At 40.0% G+C, this 21,877-nt stretch overlaps 4 protein-coding genes across 4 annotated transcripts; 3 read left to right on the top strand and 1 right to left on the bottom strand.

Moving 5' to 3' along the window:
* Positions 1–692: 692 nt before the first annotated feature.
* Positions 693–2,216, top strand: LOC103140075 (microfibril-associated glycoprotein 4-like; the record flags this gene model as incomplete). Its single annotated transcript, XM_016672857.1, has 3 exons — positions 693–828; positions 1,117–1,284; positions 1,876–2,216. Coding segments are annotated over 3 exons (570 nt in total), but the record flags the coding sequence as incomplete, so codon positions are not given.
* A 1,821-nt stretch (positions 2,217–4,037) lies between these two features.
* LOC103140074 (microfibril-associated glycoprotein 4-like) lies at positions 4,038–7,468 on the top strand. Its single transcript, XM_007555022.2, has 6 exons — positions 4,038–4,306; positions 4,499–4,642; positions 4,832–4,870; positions 6,211–6,307; positions 6,596–6,763; positions 7,146–7,468. The coding sequence occupies exons 1-6, from the start codon at positions 4,301–4,303 to the stop codon at positions 7,400–7,402; spliced, it is 711 nt and encodes a 236-aa protein (XP_007555084.1). The 5' UTR covers positions 4,038–4,300; the 3' UTR covers positions 7,403–7,468.
* A 2,400-nt stretch (positions 7,469–9,868) lies between these two features.
* Positions 9,869–13,176, top strand: LOC103139979 (complement factor H-related protein 1-like). Its single transcript, XM_016672916.1, has 9 exons — positions 9,869–10,010; positions 10,086–10,277; positions 10,394–10,555; positions 10,646–10,834; positions 11,623–11,673; positions 11,887–12,048; positions 12,130–12,294; positions 12,825–12,850; positions 13,000–13,176. Exons 1-9 carry the CDS (start codon positions 9,953–9,955, stop codon positions 13,009–13,011), a joined length of 1,017 nt encoding a protein of 338 aa, XP_016528402.1. The 5' UTR covers positions 9,869–9,952; the 3' UTR covers positions 13,012–13,176.
* A 1,080-nt stretch (positions 13,177–14,256) lies between these two features.
* On the bottom strand, positions 14,257–21,715 carry zbtb41 (zinc finger and BTB domain containing 41). The gene is made up of 11 exons (XM_007554875.2): positions 21,401–21,715; positions 18,247–19,425; positions 17,895–18,102; positions 17,246–17,315; positions 16,941–17,088; positions 16,688–16,817; positions 16,076–16,171; positions 15,831–15,937; positions 15,612–15,717; positions 15,414–15,502; positions 14,257–15,314 (listed from the first exon to the last, which is right to left on the bottom strand). Exons 2-11 carry the CDS (start codon positions 19,388–19,390, stop codon positions 14,677–14,679), a joined length of 2,736 nt encoding a protein of 911 aa, XP_007554937.1. The 5' UTR covers positions 19,391–19,425; positions 21,401–21,715; the 3' UTR covers positions 14,257–14,676.
* Positions 21,716–21,877: the final 162 nt, after the last annotated feature.

Genomic DNA, 21,877 nt, shown 5'->3' with positions numbered 1-21,877 from the left:
ATGGACCGTGAGTATCTGAACTCAGATCATACTCTGGTTTATCTGTCAAATAAAAACACTTTGTATTCTTCAGGTGACCAAGATTTCACTTCCATAAAAAAGTTATTTGGTGCTTACACAGAGAAATGATCCTTAAGTTTTAGTCACCCAAAATCTGGTTATCTTTGGCATAGCAATAATGCTATTATTGCTATGCATTATTGCACTGTCACAAAAACATGTAACAGTGAGGAGAAGTAAGTTCAGAGAGACCTCAGGAAAACTTAAATAACAGTAAGCTTAATCACAGTGCTGTGCTTCCTAGGAATAGAACAGGCAGGAAATACAAAGAAAACAGCACAGGTCCAAGAATCAAGCCCTGTGGGACCTCTGTTATGATCTGAACCACCGCAGTGTTAATGATGCTCCCAGTGGGGTAAATAGGTAGTGATTGTAACAGTTAAAATGATGACATAGATGCAATTTTAAAACTGTTAGGAGTGTAGATTCTGTGCTCTGAAGTCATTTAAAACCTCTAGTCTGGCACTTTCATCCAAACAGGTTTCCAGTCAGCTTGGAGGAATTTTCGACAAAATGAGAACTTGGAGAGAAATCAAGTTAAAATTTGATGTTTCAAACTGAGACCTATAGTGGTACAGCATCCCAGAATCCTCTCATTGTTGAATCCATCAGTCCTCACTGATTGATTCTGCACTGTGTTCAGTTGGTTCATCACCTTTTCTTCCCACCAGGTGTTCCAGAGAAGGATGGATGGCACGGTAAACTTCTACAGGAACTGGAATGACTACAAGTTGGGCTTTGGGAACGCCGATGGAGAGTACTGGCTTGGTGAGAACCAAACTGGAAACACTGACTGACTGTGAACCGGAAAACACACTACAGCAGCTAGCAGATCCTCACAGTAAAGGTTTTTCTTGTCAGTCAGAAGAAGCTAATTCTATCTCAGTAAGTCAAAGATAATCCAATGAGCTCCAGAGGCAGGGAGGCGTAAAAACACCTCAATTATGTTTTAAATTAAAACAGTATAAGACATGATGTTTTGACCTGAAATGCTGCTTATAAGAAAGAACAACAATGAATTGAAGAACAGCCAGAACTTTGTAACTCTTCTTCCAGGTCTGGAGAACATCTACTCCCTCACTCAGAAGAAACCGTATGAGCTGGTAGTGGACATGGAGGACTTTGAAGGAAACAAGGTGTATGCTCGCTACACCTCATTCAGTGTGGGTCCCGAGTCCGATGGGTATCGTCTAAACGTGGGTGGTTTCATCAATGGAGGAGCAGGTGGGTTTCAGAACCAGCTGTGAGTCAGTAAGTCACAAACATGTAACAGTGAGGAGAAGTAAGTTCAGAGAGACCTCAGGAAAACTTAAATAACAATAAGCTTAATCTTTACTGAAACTTCATACCTGCAGTGCAAGATTATACTTTCTAGGTTGAGCTATGTTGTACTTTTGACCTAAATAAGTTCAGTTTTCAATTATCTTCACTTCAGTCATCAGCAGATGTGTCATCCATCAGCTTAAGGAACTGGTCCTAACTTTTACCCATGAGTGTAAACTATAGACCAAATCTCTATATGGAAACTGAGTTCCTATTTAATGCCTTCATTTGTTTCTCTATGAGCCCAATGCTTTTAGATCTTGGATCTATGCAGCTCTGTTTTATAAGATCTGTATATTGGTCTTGTTTATCTATGGACCCAAGTTTGCTGATAAAGTTTGACTTATTTGTAGCTTCTCTCCTACAAATGAGGACAAATACCTTGGTACCCTAGGTAACCAGCTACCTTTTCAGCATATTCACGTAGTAGATAAAAGTTATTAAAACCACTAGATAAAAAACAATGTCTTTGATTTAAATATTTTTCTGCAGGAAACTCTCTGGGACAATTCAATGGAAATAACTGGCAAACCTTTGACCATTACCAGCACGCCGGGCCCGAAAACTGTGCAAGGCTTTTTCTGGGAGCCTTCTGGTACTGGAGGTGCTACTATGGAAACCCAAACGGGGTCTACATCTGGGGCGCTAATGGATCTAACTATGAGGTTGGAGTAATCTGGTACCACTGGAAGGCCCAGTACAATCAGCCCGACTATTCTCTGAAGGCCATCAGCATGAAGATCCGCCCTGTTCAGTAAATCAGCAGCTCAGAACTCCAACAGGAAGCTGTCACATCCAACATGAATATTTGACAATAAAGGCTGAACAGATCATTTCTTATGTGTTCTCTTTGTGTCCAAACTCCCTGAAGATGTTTACCTTCTCATTTAAAAATCTCTACTGGATAAAATCACAACACAGAAAGTATAAAACTTAAGACAATATTTATTAATAATGACTTTTAGTACCACCCTTCCTTTTGCTCAATATGAATAAATCTCAGATCATGTTTTACTAGATCTAACTCATCTCCCTGTCTTCAATAGAACCACTCAGAGATTACAAAACTACTTTATCATTATTACAAGAAGGGAAATGTCACTATTCAGTACCTAATAGTTATACTACTGTAATAAAACAAAACATTTTCATAAGAAAGTATTTTCTACTGATTCCTCTGCATTTTTATAAAACTTGACTTCCACTGAAGAAAAATTCAAAGTCAGTTTGCAGATGTGATTAACACACATTCAGTAACTCATTATCTTAAATAAGGAGATGTTCTGTTAATTGTGACAAGTTTCATTTCAGGGGGCAAGACATTTGTTTGCGGGGGCACAGGCCCCTTTTGCCCGGCAAATCCAGAGAATCAACTCATTTAAAGTTAAAACTCAGTTTCACACAAGTACAAAGACACTAGCATAAATGTTTGGTAGATGAACTTCATCTTTCAAGGTCGCCATCAAGCTACTTTTCTATTAGCAGCTCCACATATCGTTTACATTACCAACAGACATGAAAACATTCTTTTATCTTGACTTTTTCTATTCTTCCTCTTTCTTTTCTCTGTGCCTGAAGGATAAGTCTTTTATTACGACATTGTTTTGCTAACTTATCTTCGGACTTTTGGATGCGCTCTGCAGTGATGTCTGACTTGCTGTGGCCACCAGGGGGAGCTCTCAGGTGGCATCCTTTCTGCCTGTATAAAGAATGATTTCTACATGATCAAACATATATTATTGTTTTATTTTTGTTAATCACAACTTTATGATGAAATTGTGTGTTTTTGTTAATATAATCACATAGAAATAAAAAAAGCTGCTCCACTTAGCAGCCCTAAGCAGCTGCTTAGATTGCTTATGCCTTGGGCCTGACACCCTGCAGAGAAGCAGACATTTCTGAATCTGTACCTGCACCTGTTTTTCATGACACAAATGGATAATGATGGGAGAATCAGCCAATGAGGATGGAGTAAACGTCCCACCTCTAAAGGTATGGGATATGGGACAGATGTTGAACCAAGCTGCTGAGCTACAAATATCCCAAAAACATATTTAGTAAGTCGATAACCCTCCCACGGTCTTAGCTGTCACTCAGGAGGAGCGTGGCAAAAGTCACGGTCACACATTGGGGAAGCGGCGGGGTTGTACCGTCAGAGAGTCAATTCCCATAACCACTCGCACAAAAAAATACCTTGTAAAAACAAAAAACACACAATGCGACCATGCCAGATTGTCCACAGAATGAAAAACTTGTGGAGTCCAAATGACCCCATATTTTAACACTGTTAAAGAAATTAATAATTGTTAATTATTGTTATAATTGTAATCTGAGGAGGTTTAATCTCAATGCATGGTTGACTGCAGCTGCAGGGCACCTGCAAGGGACTTAAAAAGCAAAAAATAAAAATACAAAAACTCTAGAATACAGGGCTCAGTAAAAGAAAGATTACAGTCATGAAACTTATGAACATTATAACAAAAAACACAGAAATATGTGGCATGGAATGATTTTTTTTGTGTGCTGGCAGCTCGCATGTGCACACAGGAAGCAGACAATGAGGGGAAGTGCCAACCTTCAGTGTAAACCATCAAGAAATGATTTCAGAATGAACTCACTTCTCTGACTTTTTAAACGGTTTTAATCCGTCCATCAGGTGGTGTTTTTTTGTTTTCAGACCTCAGTCATCATTCACCATCAGCCTCAAGTCCACAGCTGTGAAGGACTCATGTTTCCACCTGTCCAGTCTGAAGTGTTATCGGTGACCAGCAGCAGCTGCTCGGTCATTTATTAATCTGTTGGTGATAAAAGCAGGTGAGAACCCTCAGACTGTCGTCAGATTCCTGCGGCAGAACTCAGAAAAACTCCAGCTAACATACATCACAGTTCACATCCCAGCAGCAGCTCAACTCTGGCTATGAAGGTGAGCTCAGCACGGTCAACTCTGAATGTCCCTTGGTAGTGACGGGTCATGAAGCTGAAACATTCTCTGGAGACACGAGGTTCTCCCAGGAAATGTTCTCTGCTTTACTTTGGAGCTTCATGATACGAACTTCAGGAAGAAATATTCGGTAAACGTTGTGAAACGGAGACGTAACGTGTTCCTCTGCTGCAGCTGCTGTCAGCTCTTCTCCTCCTGCTGGTTCCTCTGTTGGCCAGCAGTCAGATTTTGGACTGCAGTGACGTTTATCTTCAGAATCCCAGCAGGCCCAGTGGAGTTTACACCATCTATCCCACCGGATCCACATCAGGTATCCAGGTACATTCACACCTGTTGGAATTACAGACTCATTCTTGTCTAATGTGAAAACTGGGAAAATATTTCACAATATTCCCAGAAACCTGTTCATGTTAATCAATTTCCCATCCATCAAATAGTCCAAACTACATTCAGACACCAGACCAGTATCAACCAGTCAGGCTGAGATTTCAGTTTGTGTGTCTGCAGGTTTACTGTGACATGGACTCACATGGAGGAAAATGGACCGTGAGTATCTGAACTCAGATCATACTCTGGTTTATCTGTCAAATAAAAACTCTTCATGCTTTTATATGGCAGATAAACGTTTTTGAGCTTTTATTTTTATTAATAATGAGACTGAATTTGGTCCATAAGATTCATGTTATGCAGCACAGATTTAAAAGTTTTATCAGGATTTTTTGGTGCTATTTTGAAAACGATAAAAGTAACGATGTGAACTATTTATCACTTTTTTAGGTAACTATTGCTGTGACTTCATGACGCAGCAATAACAGCCCCACAAACACAGATACTCTCAAAAAATATTTGTAATATTTGTAATATGTTTCTTTAGGACATCAGTCACATAAAGAAGATTTATATCACTAAAATCCACACAATAACTGTATTTAATCATATTTTCAAATGTCTTGATATGAAGTTATACGCCTTTATTGAACCAACAATGGAGAAAAATGGTAAAAAATAATAATCCCACAAACAAGGGCAGTTTTGGGGCATTTTAAACATCATAATTGGATCTGATTCTGACAACGATAAATCAAAAGCTTGTCATTATAAGAAATTTATCACAATAAATGATAAGCGATGCAATAATTGCCCACCCCTACTTTTAACACAGCTCAGAGAAAACCAAACGAGAACGCACCATGTAAGTTATTAATTTAGAATATATTTATTCTAGTCTTAATAGAGAAGTATATAGTTTACAATCTAAACTTGAGTTCACTGCGTAATCAATGTTAGGCTGCCTGGACGTTGTCACCCCATCTGCTTTATTCTCTAACCTCATGTTATTTATTTTTTTATTTTAATTTTTGCCTCATTTGGGTTTAGTCTGCACCGCCGTGGCAGACCGTTTTAACATAGAAATTGTTTCATCTGACTGTAATTGCATTCCAGATATATAAGAATAAAGTTTGACTAGACTATACTACATTTGAATCCTTAATGTAATCCACTAATTTCAGATTTCTGCATTTACATTCTGACTAGCAAGAAAAATGATTCAAGACATCTTCAGTTACATTGTGACGGTTCAAAATTCTTTTCAAGATTTCTCAGTTGGTGTTACTGGATTCCAAATTAACACATCTCAAACATTAATATGACCAGTCAAAACTACATTTTTAGATATATGAATTAACATATTGCATGCAGGGCCTCTTGAGCTGCCACTGAAGCAATCGCCTGCATCATTTTGGGGATCCTGCACAAATTGTCAGACAATGTCACGTAGCAGAAAGAGCTCAGCAGGCGAAGCATGACATGTGGTGAATGCAAACTCCTTGAACTGGAAGACTGCTTCAGAAGTTTAATGGTTAATCACATTTTCTTCCCACCAGGTGTTCCAGAGGAGGATGGATGGCTCAGTTAGCTTCTACAGGAAATGGAATGACTACAAGTTGGGCTTTGGGAATCCCGCTGGAGAGTACTGGCTTGGTGAGAACCAAACTGGAAACACTGACCGTAGTCGCAGCCGGTTCAAGTCCCGGCCTGATGGCTTTAGTTGCATGTCTGCCCCAGCTCTCATTTCTCATTTTCCTGTCAATTCACTGCCAAATTAAGGCCACTCGAGTCAATAAACCTAAAAAAAAAAGTAGTAGTTATATTTTAAATGAAAATACAATGTGAGACATCCTGTTCTCACCTGAAGAGCAGCTCATAAACAGCAACAACGCTGAAATGTGTTAAAAAGAGAAAAACAGAACTTTGTAACTCTTCTTTCAGGACTGGAAAGACTCCACAACTTAATCCGTCAGAAATCGTATGAGCTGGTAGTGGACATGGAGGACTTTGAAGGAAACAAGGCATACGCTCATTACACCTCGTTCAGTGTGGGTCCTGAGTGGGAAGGATATCCTCTGTACGTGGCCGGTTTCATCGATGGAGGAGCAGGTGGGTTTCAGAATAAGCTGAGTCAGGAAGTCATAAACATGTAGCAGTGAGGAGAAGAAACTACAGAGAGAGCTCAGGAAAACCTAAATGACTGGTTCCAAACTTCATATGTAGGCCATGTGAAGCTTTGAGGTTTATAGTTGGTGATGTCTTCACACTATGTGCTTCAGCATGTTATCTATTATCCTGTTAGATTTTATGTTTTTATGCAATGATGATATGGATTGGATTCTGCTAATAAAGCTTGACTGATTTGTTGTTGCTTTCTTGTCTTGGTGTTCCAGGTAAGCAGTTACCGTTTTAGTATATTCAGACAGATGAAGGTTATGAAACCCCCTTGATAAACAATGTATTTGTCTTTAACTTCCATATTTTCCTGCAGGAGACACCCTGACATATCTCCATTTTCATAAATTTGCTACTTTTGACTATTATCAACACATTGGGTCGGAAAACTGTCCAAAACATTTTCTGGGAGCTTTCTGGTTCGGCCCAGCATGCCAGTATGGAAACCCAAACGGAGTCTACACCTGGGGCAGTGAAGGGACTCGATATGAGGTTGGAGTAATCTGGGACAGCTGGAAGGGCAGTATGTATTCTCTCAAGGCCATCAGCATGAAGATTCGCCCTACTGAGTAAATCAGCAGCTCAAACATCCAGCACTATATCCAACATGAATGTTTGGCAATAAAGTCTAAACAGATCGTCTCTTGTGTGTTCTCTTCTAATTTAAAAACTCTAGTGGACAAAACACAACACAAAAACCTCAGTGGGTATATAATGTGTACTTATGATAGCCACTGTAAGTTGTTAACTCTGGTTTCTAGTACAACTCATTTTTGTGTCCATCATGAAAAACTGTCAGATCGTGTTTTAGTTTACGTGACCAAACTCTCTAAGTTTTAAAGGGATCCATGATTAGTTGCAACAATTCACTTTACTTGAGAATATTTATTTTAGATGTAAAAACAATATACTAATAATACTGTAGACTGTTTAGTTTTTATAGAATGTAAAAAAATATATTGTCACACGAATGTCGCCTTGTTGTTCACGCTGCAATGCATTCTGGGTAAATGACATCTATTGGTCAAACTGCGCTAGCTCCATCCGGCCAAAACAGCAATGAGCAACGTCATTAAGCCTTTTCAAATTGAACCGGAGCGGACTGAAAACAATCAGAATGTAGAAAACACAAGAGGTGATGAAGGTGAGGAGGACCAAACAGAGGAAGAGGAGAGAATTGGCAGTAGGAGCTGCTGGTGTTTTGCTGCTGCTGCTGCTACACTTACTTTTGGTCAGACTGTGTGATCCAGTAAGTCATTCTATAGCTGTGTCCAGTTCGGTAATAGTTATTTATGGTCCAGTCTTGGTCCAGTAGGGTGAGTGGTTTCATATTCAGTACCGGAGGAAGTATAACTCGGTTAGCTTCCAGCTCCACCTGTCTCAGCATGGCATTTATTTTTTTGCTCGTTGAAGCAACGATCACCTGTTAGAGCCTTTGTCAATTTTGCTCATACAAATGACTTGTGGAGAGAAATGTTGAGGGCACAAGTGTAGGTCCTTCAGAAGTTGTTTGGCTCTTGCTCTCTCCCACTGCGCTCTTCTTTTTTTATGTGGCAAATTATCCAGATTCACCTCTCTGGTTGTTTGTTTGTTTGTTTGTTTGTTTGTTTGTTTGTTTGTTTGTTTGCATTACAGCCAAAAGTGACACCGTGTGGCATTATCTAAAATTACTCCGGTCAAACGCAATATGATAAACAACTACTCAGGTAAAGTTAACCTTCCTTTTTTTGGTTTGTTTTTTGCACTACAAATCACCAAAGGTTTTGTGGAGATTTCTAAAAGGCCAGACAGCTTAATGTTCAACCTGTTGGCGCCCCCAAGTGGTCAGAAAATTTTTAGTTTAATTAATCTGCTCTTGTTACAATAAAGCCGAGACAGGAAATATCTGAAAACTATAAAACTGTCAATTTCATGTGAAGTGGCTGTGAATAAAATAATCGGTGAAAACAGCCGTTTGACGTTTTAAAGTGTTTTTTTATACATAAACTTTTTTTTTCCGCCTCCCCCCTTAAGTTAAAACAATCTCTATTATAGTAAAATGTTAACTCCAGCATAATTTTCAACCATAAAATCAACAATGACGGTGCCTTCAAACTGTGACGGGAAAAAAAAAGTTTTATCCATAATTTTATGACAGAATTCTGGCAACCAGGTCTGCTGGTGTTTACATTTTGTTTTGTTCCTTACAGTGTAGCAGATTAATTAATGTAATAATGAGGTCATTACTATGGTATTTGAAAGTAATTTGAGGTCAATTTCCAAATTCTGCAAATGAATGTATTTCATATTGTACTTGATCCAGACAGATCCTTGATGTCTGTCCTTGGATACATTTCCTATCATTTCCTCACTGCCAGCCTGATGAAGAACAAACAACCTGCTGTGCTACACTCAACCTGCAGACAATTAATGAAACTGGTGTGTATGTACAAGTCTTCATTTTTTTCCCTCAGACTTATGATGTTCAGTGTGTGGGATCATTCGAACCTCCAGATCTGTCAAACACTCAAAGGACGGGCATGAAGCCTGTAAAATATTGAATGTCGAGGAGAAAATAATTGGAAAAACTTTGTGTTGACTGGGGCAGTATTTGTAAAACGTAGAGAACCACTGGTGTAACCCGTACAAGTTTGATGAGATCATGCAAAGGAGTTAATACTCAAAGATGAATCTCTACTGAACCAGTTTATTGACATTATGCTCTGGTGTTTCGTAAGGCTGGTACTTTATCACACCGTGCTGGGAAATCACTGTCAAACCTGGATAGTAAACAGATTTTTTAGCACATTGTTTTCAAAATTGTATTACTTTATGATTTTTTTTTTATTTTATCCAACAGACCAGGTAAATAACTAATAATAATAATCATCATCTTTATTGTCATCATAGAAATCATGCAGTGAAATTATTTGTGTGTATGTTCCCTTTCTCTTACTTCATCACCAAAATGTCCCAACTTGCACAATTTGTATTGACAGCCCCGCAGCAGCAGCTCGATGCAATGTTGACTTTTTCCTTCACTTCTTATCTCTCTACGGGAAAAGCCTTAATTATTAACAGGCATCTGATCTGAACAAGGCTCCTAACTCCGCAGTCTAAGGCTGTGATTTGATTCCTGACAACATGTGGCTGACGGGTCTGAGATTTGCTCTCCTGGTTTGGATTCCTGGAGTGCTGCATGGTAAGAGACGTTCGTTTATTAGGGAAGAAGCTGCTGCCGCTGACGTTATCTCTGACAGGTTTCTGTCTGTTTCAGCTGTGAACGAAAAGGAACCGTGCAGCGCTCCCGACCTGAAAAACGGTTATTTTCTCCCGGTGCAAGAGTCTTATGCTCATGGCTCACATGTAACATACAGCTGTGATACGGGATACAAAACCACAGAGGAGGGATGGTGGGTGACCATCGTATGTCAAGATGGCGACTGGTCTGATAAACCGGAGTGTGTTGGTGAGGATTTTTTATTTTTTATTTTTTAATTCATGAATTACTCTTCTGGTCTGATTTAATTATGTAAAAAAAAAAAAAAAAAAGTTTGTATGTTTATATTTTTTTCTGTTCCCCAGTGGAGACAGTCTGCCTTCCTCCGGTTATTCCAAACGGCAAATTCAAGCAAAACCAAAACGGTTCGTTAGAAATAAACTGCAACGCAGGATATTCACTAAACGGCCAGGATAACATCGTGGAGTGCCACAGTGGGACGTGGTCCGCGGTGCCGTTCTGCCAGAGTAAGTCCTGAACCCGTTGGCTAAAAAAAAAACAAACAAAAAAAAAAACGCCTTTTTCCGTTCCGACTGACTGTCTCAGTTTATCCACAGAACACCCCAAGGCGTGCGACCAGCCACCAGCTGTCCCCAATGCGGTCATTATTCAGACATACCAGGAGGTGTTTGATGCTTATTCCACAGTGACGTATCAGTGCAGAGATGGATTTCTCACACAGGACAGAGAGTCCACAACAACTGTCTCTTGTGAGGCTGGAAACTGGTTCGGAACTCCACGTTGCAGTAAGTGGTCATTGTGTTGAGACGCACTACGTTGCCAAAGGTATTAATTTGTCTGGATTCACACACATGAACTTCAGTGACATCCCGTTTTTCATCAGCTTAAGGTTTAATATGATGTTGGCTAGCCCTCTGTAGAGCTTCATCTCTTGTGGAAAGACTTTTCACAGAGTTTATGAGTGTGATTATTGGAATTTTTGATCATTCTGTCAGAAGTGCATGGGGGTGTGGGTCTTGCGTTTATGCTGCCCCTCACAATATGCCACCCTGGGCTGTTGCCCATGTCGCCCATATCAATAACCGCCACCGCTTATTGGCTACGTACTTACCAGGCGATTATAATGTCCACAACATATAAACATTGATATTTCAAAATAAAAGCATGCAATGTAAATAAATGTTTTGGTATTTTGACAATTCTGTATGGTAAGGTTGTTCAGAAAAACAACAAAAACAAAAAACAAAACACAGTAAAGACAGAACAAAGATTTGCATGTTAAGAAAAACATCTGTGGGTGATGTCACTTGTTATGATATTTATTGTGTTATTTTATTCAGTCACATGTAGTCCTGCGTGTCAACAAGTAACTATTTTAAATCAGGTTGTAATACCACTGTCCTTCATTTTGCACTTCACATTTACTTTAAATATTCAAAGTAAGTTGTGTACGCTAAAGAGAAAATTTCAAAGTAGAAAAAAAAATCAGCATGAAATGAATATTTTATGTTTTATTCAACACTGTAAGAGAACGAACAAATGTGAAAACCTCCCTCTGCTCTGTTTGTTCCAGCTCGTCCTGCCAGATCCGGATCCACGGACACTCAGACTACTTTCGTATCCAGTACATAAGCACATTGATTTCTTCATTTATATTGCATGTATTTATCTAGAATGTAATCAAAATATCCATGTAAGTAATTCACACACATTTCTTATGAGCATGCAACATACAAAGCTGAGCCAGACAGAGGGTTTTGTTGATTGTGTGAGAGGATGTGTTAAACTAAGGAACTCGACTTTAACAGTTTTATGAAACTTTATTCTTCCTTTTCAGTCGATCATTGTGGAGAGATCCCTCATGTTCCAAACGGACTTCCTGTGCAACAGGAGCAACGTTATGTGAAATACAAGTGTCAGAACTTTTACAAGTTAGTGGGTCCTGAAACAGTGGTGTGTCACAGAGGTGGCAAGTGGTCCGAAGTCCCCAAATGTAAAGGTAAACGGAAAACAATACTGAAACTTTCATTTAAAAAAACGATATGAAGAAAAGTGTTTTCTTCTTTTCCTTTTTTTGCAGAGGACTTCTGTCTTCTGAACACTGCAGAGTATCCTGATCTGATAAATACTGGCAATACATTTATCAGAAATGGGGAAACAGAATACCCGAAATGTGTTGATAGATGGACGTTTAATAAATACGTTGTGGCCCGGTGCATTGGAGGGAGACTCAGTGTATCCAAATGTAAGTATCAGTGTAAGCACCAGTTAGATTGTTAGAACACTGGAGCAGACAGACCAACAAGTCATTAACATCTCTTACAGTTTCGCATCGTTGTGTTTGTTTGTTGCCCGTCATATTTTTATGACTGTGTATTAGGACCATCGTAGGTGGGGGGAGGAGTAAATTTCAGCCTAAAAAAAAAAAACCTCTTTCTACTTCACAGTTGTGTACCACTTTGTTCTGTCACATAAAATCTCAGTGGAGTATTTTTATGTTTGTGGTTATAATGTGACAAAATATGGAGAAGTTCAAGGGTGTGAATACTTTTACAAGCCAGTGAATGTTTACATGTTCAACACACCAGAATTGAAGCACCGGTTCATTGAAAGGCCTCTGCAGACCTTTGATGACAGACTGAGCAACGTTGCAGCAGGGAAACATGCAGGACACTGACTCAGCAGGGCTAAAGTTGGCCACAGCTGAAGCAGACATTGAAATAAAGGATAGAAATTCAAATGTATTTTTTATTTTTGTTTTTTTCTCTTTTTCAGGTTGCACCTGGACCACGATAAAATTAGTGAGTATTTGTGTGTTACTTAAAGATGTTTTTGCTCTTAATATTTCAGGCATTTCAAAGTACCCCTGTTAAAATTGTGTTATTTTTGTGTATTTATATGTATAAACATCTAAATCAGTTATTTTTTTAAATGTCTTCACTGTAACCAGAATACATGCTGAGGTACCACTGGGAAAAGATCTGGCTTCCCTGGGCTGAGCTGATGGACTGAGAACAAATGGAAACATGAACCCATTTGAAACAACTTGAGACTGAATGTGTTGCTAACGGCCAGCCTGGATATTTTTATTCTGTCCTAGCATACCAATAAAGTCCAATCTTGTCGATGTTTGTCTATGTCATTTAAAAGACCCTACATTTATTAAAACCAACAAAGGAGTCAGTCTGTTATCCAAACCAGGTCACTGTGGCACTGCAACAAATTTACTATGAACTTACTTGTACATCTGCATTTTCTTTACAAATATGTGCAAATCTTTGTCAATATTTTTATAATGTAAAAAAACACACACACACACAATTTTACAATTGTGGTTTTTCCATTAAATTAGAAATTGAACTAGAATCACACGTGAATAAGCTCATGCGATAAGTCATAACTGCAGAGACGGATGTAAACACTTGACACACTCATAATTTAGCCCTGGTGTTTATCAGCTATCAGCCAATCAGAGGAGACGTCAGCGTCTTTTTTTGGGAATTGGAGAGTCTAGCCACTTGGGAGTGGCAACGTGCGGCATTTTGGGAAAATAATTGTAGTCGGCGATTTTACAGAACACGATTCAACACGACACATAACTTTTATTAAGTGTGTGAAACTGGGAGAGCTCTGGTGGAGCCTGCTGCACGGTGTCCAAAAAAAGAGGAAAAACAAACCATCATATTCCTACTTTTTGACATCTTTGTCGTTTTCCACCAGAAGTAACATCCGGCTGTTGATCATGCGACTCGTGCGACGGGAAAAAAGTTTCCGTTGCAGTTTTTTGTAATACATTTATTTTGATACAGCTGAATAACGACCTCCTTCTAACACAAACTCCTTCTTTGTAAATCACGAGTTTGTTTTTTTTTCTAAATTGGCATTTCCATTAAGCAAATTTATTTTCGTAATTTCAATTTGCACAATTCTATAGTTAATGGAAACAGTATACTCTCTTATTCTAACCTTTACACAATTCAGCAGGAATGTCCATGTCATCGCTGTTTCTAAATATAGAGACATTTCTACTTGTAAACAATACATATTGCACGTAACATAATACTGTCCCTCGTCAAAAAATAAGAGTTGTCCACAGGTTTTGATCTTTAATGGTGTTGTTTTATAATAAATTTACTTTAATGGCTTTCATTTCATTTGAAAAAAAAAAAAGAAAATGGATAAATACCAAAAAAAAAAAAAAACATTCTACGGATTAAAATGACAGAATTGCCTGTTTGCTTTGATTGTTCATGATGCAAATTAAAATTGTAATTATTTGTAAAGACCAGCTGTTAGGTTTTATTCAGCTAGTATTATAAGGATAAATCAGTCCAGTCCTGCACCCAACCAGGAGATGAGAACGTACCATTTGTTTAACAGAATAAAGTTCATCCATCATTAGTTTAGCTGCTAAAAAAACACTTAAAGTTTTAACTGTCATCAAATGAAATCTTCTAACCTGTTAAAAATTATACTGATATAAATTATATAAAAGATTAGATAGAAATAGTAAAGAATAAGTCGATGTGTTTACATCTGTCTTTGGGTGTTACTTTTGAATCAAACCGGGTCGGGTGCCGTTCATATAGTTTTTGTCCTAAATCTGCACATTTTCCACCGGATTCATTCATCGGTGAGTGTGATCAGAGTTGGAGATGGTTTGAACAGAGGAAGCAGAGTCCAGGCCCAGCAGCGTCCCCAGGTACGACTGCTCTCGAGGGTCCAGCATCTGATCGGGCCTTACAGGATGGATGATGTTGGCCGGCTGAGGGGTCAGGGTGTACTTCTCTAAGAAAGCCAGATCTGTTGCTGCCTGGTAGCCGGGGTTCTGCTGCTCCTGCTGCTGGCCCTGAGCCTGAACGTTTACCACGCTGTGGGTCTGAGACGAGAGAGAGGCGGCCCGGTGGGGGTGAAGGTCTCCCGGACCTCCTGCTGCCATGGGGACAGGGACTAAAGTGACGGGGATGCAGACGGTGGCCGGGTTGGAGGCGCTTCGCGGGGCCAACTTGGGGTCAGAGTGGTACGTCTTTGAGGTTTCCTCAAAGGGAGTAGGGGCGGCTTTGTCCTGGCTGGGGGGCGGCTCGGTGAACCTGGCGCTGTGCACGTGGTCCACGTGGTACTTCAGCTTGTCTTTTCTCTTGAAGGTGGCGCTGCAGTGGGGGCAGTTAAAGGGACGGGCGTCTGAGTGAATCACCATGTGCTTCGTTAAGGTCTTCTTGATTCGAAAAGTCTGATGGCACTCAGGGCATCTGTGGGGTTTCTCACCTGCGGATCAAAGACCATCCACGCATTTAAAGAGCAGAAAGTGTTTCAAGTGTCCTGCCAATCTGTAGTTTTTAAAGTCAAGCCAAAGTCATGATTTACCTGAGTGAGTCCTGAAGTGCATCTCCAAACTGGACTTTCCTTTAAACTCTTTCTTGCAAACCTCACATTGATGCACAGCAGTTTTATATCTGAGAGAAAAAAATAATACAGACAGAAGCATAAATCAAACCTTCGGGGCAAAGAGAGGGAGAGTGACATACTAGTACAAAACATAAATCTGTGATATGGATGATGTACTTCTGCCAAACTTTCTCTCCTAAATGAACACTTTTATAGTGGACAGTTAGATGATCGTGGCGCCTGAAGCACTTCCCACATTCTTCACACTGGTGTGCTTTCTCACCTAAAAACAAACACAGACTGCACTGAACTCACCATCAGAGAGAAATGAGAACCAAAGGTCTGGGTGGACAAGACAAAAGCTGAATTAAGGCCTGCCGCCTCTTAAACACTTACCAGAGTGTATTTTCTGATGCTTGGTCAGGTGATCGTGGCGTATGAAGGTTTTCCCACACTGGTCACATTCGTAGCGCTTGTCATCATGGTGGACTCTGAGGTGAAGCCTTTGCAAATACAAACAGCCGATTTCTTTTTTGTTTTGTTTTTATCACCAGAACCAGCCATACTGAAAGTCTGAAGTGTTTGTGATCAAGGAGGAGATGTGGTTTTCTAAAAAAACAACAAAAAAAAAAACCTCTCACCTGTAGGAGCTGCTGTGACGGAAACTTTGCCCACAAATGCTGCAGAGATGAGGTTTTTCTCCACTGTGGATACGCAAGTGTTCCCTCAATGTCGTCCTGAAGGGAGACAGAATAAATAAATTATGGCTTCGCTATTTTGTTCAGATTACAACCACAAACTGGAGCATATCATTTTGGGATTTTATGCGATACACCAACAAAGTGGTGCAAAAATTGCAAACTAAAAGAAAAATGGGGGCAACTTTTGTTTGTGCATTTGGAGTCGGACCCCCTTTTCCTCTGACACCACTAAGTAAAATCAATCGCAGCCAATTTGGTTTCAATTGTCAAAAGACATCTAACATAATTAAGCTAAATGACAAACGGGTGGGGCTTCTGAAGGCGATACATTATTTACAAGTGTGCTTTTAAAAGGGGGGGTGAATATTAATGCAAGCACAAGCATTTTTTTAATGGATAAAGAAATCAATGCATTCTTTTTCTTCATCTTCACATTTAAAACTGCAGTTGCTGGTATAAATAAAAAGGAATGTTGATTATAAATGTAAATGCAAAAAAAAAAAAGCTTTTTATGGCTTTTATGCTCGGGGAGAATCTGAGGTGAAACTGTACCTTTCCCTCACTGATTTCCCACAAACAAAGCAGGTCCACTTTCTCTTGCCTCCATGTGTGCACTCTATGTGCCTCTTCTTGTTGCCGGTGTCGTTGAACTGACGTCCACAGATCTCACAGGGAAACGGACCTGCACGTTGGAGAAAATAAAAAAATCTAATTAAATAAAAAACATCTTCTACACCATTTTTTTTTAACATAGATTGTAAAGATTTTGACCAGCAAAAGCAGAAGGCGTTCTGATGTATCTCACCCAAGTGATATTTCTCTTGGTGCTTCAGCCTTGCAAACCTGGACTTGAAGTACTCGTCACAGAATGAGCATTTAAAGGGCCGGTCCTGGGTGTGCAGGATCATGTGCTCCTGCAGGTGAGGCCTGCGGCTGAACGTCTTCGAACAAATCTGTTGGACGATGTACGGGTAATTAAGATTCTGAATTTCATGCAGTGTAAGATTCGATTACGATCTGCTTTACTCATCCAGATCGGTGTGCGCCAACATGATTTGGAAAATTTACAAATTTACTTCTAGACGTGTTAAGTTACTAGCTGGTTCTTACTGCACATTTCCAGCCTTCGCTCTTCTTTTTCCTTGCAGCAAAAAACTCCTGTGTGTGATCGGGATGAAACCTAGAACAACAGGGAAACATAGTGAAAGCGGAGAGGGTTCGGGTGGACCATGTGCTTCTTGCTTGGTCATGTGACAGTCAGAGTGATGCAGTGCAGGATTATGGAGATTTGACTGAAGTATAGAATCTATGTCAGCAGTGTTTTTTTTCCCCACGTTATCGAGAGGATAGAAAAATATAATATCAGTAAATATTAGTTGTCATCCATAACAACAATGTTAATGTCAGACATCGATATTTGCCCAAACTTTCATGTAGGTGCATCCCTTGTTTACATATCACTTAAACTCAACATATGGAAAAACTCATCTTGCCATATCTGACTACATTTTACATAAATCAGAATCAGACACGTTGGCTATGTCTGGGTGCACAAACAAGGAATTTGACTGTGGTTTCAAAGTCAAGTAACTTTCAAAACAAAGTTTCAAAGTTACTTGAATATCATACCATATCTTTTGGCATGATGACTGAACAGAAGTAGGAGCATTGTGTTGAGACAGACCGCCACAAACCCCCAAAAGATCTCTGTAAAACCAAATGACTACAGGTCGATCGACCGGACAGGCTTGTGTTTTACCTTCTGACGTGCTTGGCCAGAGTTTTCTTGCTGGCATGGAGTTTGTTGCAGAAGGGACACTTGTGCTCCTTCTTTGGAATAGGAGCATCACCTGCATGCTTCTTCTTGTGCACCGTCAGGTTGGACTTGGTGGAGTAGCACTGGAGACATATGTCACACTGGAAAGGCTTCTCTCCCGTGTGGACTCGGGTGTGACTCTCGTATTTCCCTACAAGTCCAGAGAAGGGAAATCAAGCCATAGATTCTTTCAGGCGATTATTGATTGTCACCAAGATGACAAGAGACACAGAAACTCAAATCTACATGCTAAAGACATGAGGAACATTATAAATCCGACTCCGAGGGAACCAACCTGCACGATCGAAAGTCTTCTCACATTTGGGACACTTGAGAGTCTTTTTGCTGGATGTTTGGATGATAACTGGAGCCAAACCTTCAGGATACTCTGGACTCTGGTTAGTGCTTGCTATTGGAGGCATGTGAACTTCCCGATCTTGCCCGGATGGGGCCTCCATTTTGTCAGTGTGCGAACCTTCCTCTAAAGCCGCCCTGTCATTTCCAGAAGCCTCACAAATGTTCTTCTGCGAAACAGCACCCATGCTACCGTCTTGCTCGTCGTCCTCGGTGTCCTCCTCCATCACGTCATCACCGTGAGATGCTTTGGGGGTCTCTTTCACGACCCGATTAACCTCCAAAATACCGTCCACTTTCTGTTCATCTGGTCTCCCTGGTGATTCAGCTCTTTGTTGCTCTGTAGGACTGCTGATACAGTACTTTCCATTGTCTTTCTTATGTTTAGAGGGTGTTTTTCTTGTACAAGCTGATCTCCGTGTGATACCACTTTTCGGACATGTTTTCACCTCCCTACCTGAAGCTGGATTAGTACTCTCAGCAACTCTGTGCTGCAGGGAAATTTTGCTGTTTAGGGTGCTCTGGACCTCCATGCCCGCCCCAGCAGCATCACAGGAGGGAATTTCTATCTCAGTTTCCCTCATCTCTCCCTGGGAAGAGGTAGCTTTCCCGTCCTCACACAAGAGCTTTAATATGTCCATCATATCCAAGAACCTGGCTGCTTCAGCTAGAGCTGGGAGGTCCGTCTCTGCAATGACACACTCTGATGTGTACAGGAGACCGAGGAGATGCTGGAAAACTGAATCCTCCACGTGGTCCAGAGTGACGTGAGTCATTGTACCCGAGCTCTTGGAGAGCTCTGCATGAAAGTAGCTGCTCCCGTGGGCTAGGACGGCTTTGTGGGCTCTATAAACCGTCCCACCCACCAACACGGACACATCGCAGAACCTCTGCCGGGTCCGGTCCTCGTTCAAAAAGGCAAGGAGGTTGTCACTGTGTTGTGACATAGTGAGGCGTCTGAGAGGAAGGGACGAATCCTGGACTGTTTTGGAGTTCAATGGGACACTGCACTCCTCTGCAGCGGATGAGTTTGTCACCAACCTCCCGCGCTTTGGAAGAACCATGCTGTTGGGCTTTTTCTTCATTATGGAGATGAATGTCGGGGTACAATTGATCAGTGCTGTAAAACACAACAAATATAATGAAACTGGACATTGGAGTTGATCACAAAGTTTAGTTCTGATGACTTTGACCAAAGCTGGACAGAGGCATAACATAAATTAAGTTGCTGCTAAGGACTCCTAAGCCAACAGGAGGCACCATGAGTCTCTGACATCTCTCAAAGAGAATAGACCTCAAGACGTCTTATTTGAGATCGAGTGGGTCAGGAAAGCTTCAATTTAAACTTGCAGTGACTTTTTCATACCAGATTGATGCATTTGTTGATTTGAATCAGTAAATGTGTCACTTGTAATCATACAACCAAAATTCTTTATGATTATGCTAACAGAACCATTGTACTGATTTAGTTATTTCTACAGCTTTTGTGTGTGCTTTGGTCACAAATAAAACAAATATAACGGTTTAAATCTTGACAGCGAGTTGAACAGTCTTCTGAAGCAAGCTGTCTCTAGTAGCTGGGCACCATTATTATAATGAGATCTGAAAACAGTTATGTTTCAAAGCTGCTAAAATTTTCTGTCACAGTTTGTACAATTACTGTATGTCTAATGAGATGTCAGACAAAATTAGTGAGTTTTTTCCTGCCATTTGTACCATAGAGTAACAGAGCGCTGCCCATCCCCACATATTGTTACGCTCTGTTGGTCAGCTGGCTGAAAGAGGGCTACGCTGGTTTTCTCTTCATTACAAGAAAGAACATTTTCACTGTTTCATTACAAAGAACAGGGAGTCATGGTGTGAAAACTAAAATCAGATGGTCTGAGTAATTATACAGAAAGCATAAGTTTGTTAAAGTCTAGATTTAAAACTGTGAGGTGTGATATACAAAGAAACTGCACCTTGAAATCTACAGCTGTATTCAGCCAATTTCTACATGTCTTTAATGTATTGCAATAAATCTTAAAAAAGTAAATGTTTTCGATAACATTATTACTAGAGGTAAACCAGTCAATTACCAGTGTTCAGAATCAGCTAACTTTCCTGTAATTTGCTATGTATGTAATACAATCATTTTTTTTCTTTCCACTACTAACAAAATGTATCAAAGCTTTGAGCATTTACAGTCTGTAAATGTCCAAACATGTATTTTGTTGGAGGTTTTTAAAGACCTGGTAAAGGTAAGGGGCATACGCTCTAATGAATAGATAGACGGTGTTTTATTTCCTTCATTTTAGAATACAAAGCTATAACTTGCATTAAAAAGACATTTTTAAATTTTACAGTTATTAGACAAAGAAAAATCTGAATCAGCAAATCAGCAAAGCCTTATCTAGCCATTTCTAATTCCTGCAACAATGTGTCTATTTGGCTAGGAATATCTTCGTGTACATAATGTGACATTTTGGCAGTTTTTGCTCATAAGGTACTTACCAAGACACAATTATTATATCATTCTCTAGTTAATTTTCTGACAATTTTCTTCTATTTTAGTTCACTGAGGGCTCTCTAATTATTAGGTATCATGTGTTGGGCTACAATGTGATGTTTGCTGCTATTTAATGGCTTTGCTGATCACCTAAATCAAATTTCGCTTTGGACCCAGACAAATGTGGTTAGGGTATTAAAAGCTTTGACACAATTCCTAAAAGGTAGGTTACTTAAGTAAAACAGTGCTGATAGCAACAGCAAAAGTATAACATTGTGGCCAAGTTTAAATAAAATGTAACAACAGCTTAACAATGTTGCGTAGTAACAACGTATCATGGACGCTTGTTACATTGTTTGAGTTATTTCTTGTCGGCAGCCTCGCAGAACGAAGCGCAACCGACAGTCAGCGTAGTTAAGTCAGCTTAATTCTCGGCAATAATAACGGTTGTGTGTTTACAATTCCCCCTCCACCTCAAGGACCCCCCTAACATTATATTGTCAGTGAGACGGGCGGGCCCCCCTCCGAGGAGAGCGTCGACAAACGACCTTTATCGTTAACTTAATGAACTCACATTGTTATCGGGACGTATTAATAATATTCTTACCAAATACGGGTGAGAGGCCTCCATATTGCCGTTTTTAGCGCAAAGGAGTAATAATGGAAAATAAATAGAGGGCATAATAATTTCCCGACCCTCTCGCTGAAACGCCCCACCAGAAATGTCGGACGCCGAAACAAAGCGCTCCCCCATTGGCTGGTGCGGCTATTGTCCTTCTGTCCAGACGTAAAGTTACGTGAAGCTCAAAGAAACGCCTTAATACCATATGACAACACTGAGTCCGTTCCTGTAGTTAACATGTTACGCGATTACTGACAAGCTCAACTGTGCTGACATTTGGAAAGCTTCCGTGGTCACAAAAGAATCATGGGTAATGTAGTCTGAAGGATATCAGACTAGTTGAAGTTATGCTGCCTTCCGTTTGCCTCGGAAATTTGAATTGTGACGCCACGCCCATGTATATACTGTTTTCCATCTAAATAAAATGTTTTTGAATGATCCTCCATATTTCTCCAAGCTTTA

This window comes from Poecilia formosa, unplaced genomic scaffold (genome assembly GCF_000485575.1).
Source record: "Poecilia formosa unplaced genomic scaffold, Poecilia_formosa-5.1.2 Scaffold67, whole genome shotgun sequence".
Classification (NCBI taxonomy): Eukaryota; Metazoa; Chordata; class Actinopteri; order Cyprinodontiformes; family Poeciliidae; genus Poecilia; species Poecilia formosa.
Note: the sequence above shows the minus strand (reverse complement) of the source record. Positions and strands in the feature narration are given on the sequence as shown.

Coding starts and splice junctions, on each gene's coding strand:
- LOC103140074 (XM_007555022.2), top strand. Junction 4,643..4,831: donor GATCCACATCAGGTATCCAG/GTACATTCACAC, acceptor GTGTGTCTGCAG/GTTTACTGTGACATGGACTC. Junction 6,764..7,145: donor TTTCATCGATGGAGGAGCAG/GTGGGTTTCAGA, acceptor ATTTTCCTGCAG/GAGACACCCTGACATATCTC.
- LOC103139979 (XM_016672916.1), top strand. CDS start 9,953: ATGTGGCTGACGGGTCTGAGATTTGCTCTCCTGGTTTGGATTCCTGGA. Junction 10,835..11,622: donor GTTCGGAACTCCACGTTGCA/GTAAGTGGTCAT, acceptor TGTTTGTTCCAG/CTCGTCCTGCCAGATCCGGA. Junction 11,674..11,886: donor TCAGACTACTTTCGTATCCA/GTACATAAGCAC, acceptor CTTCCTTTTCAG/TCGATCATTGTGGAGAGATC.
- zbtb41 (XM_007554875.2), bottom strand. CDS start 19,390: ATGAAGAAAAAGCCCAACAGCATGGTTCTTCCAAAGCGCGGGAGGTTG. Junction 15,938..16,075: donor CGTCACAGCAGCTCCTACAG/GTGAGAGGTTTT, acceptor GTATTTGCAAAG/GCTTCACCTCAGAGTCCACC. Junction 15,503..15,611: donor GGAGAGAAAGTTTGGCAGAA/GTACATCATCCA, acceptor TTTTTCTCTCAG/ATATAAAACTGCTGTGCATC.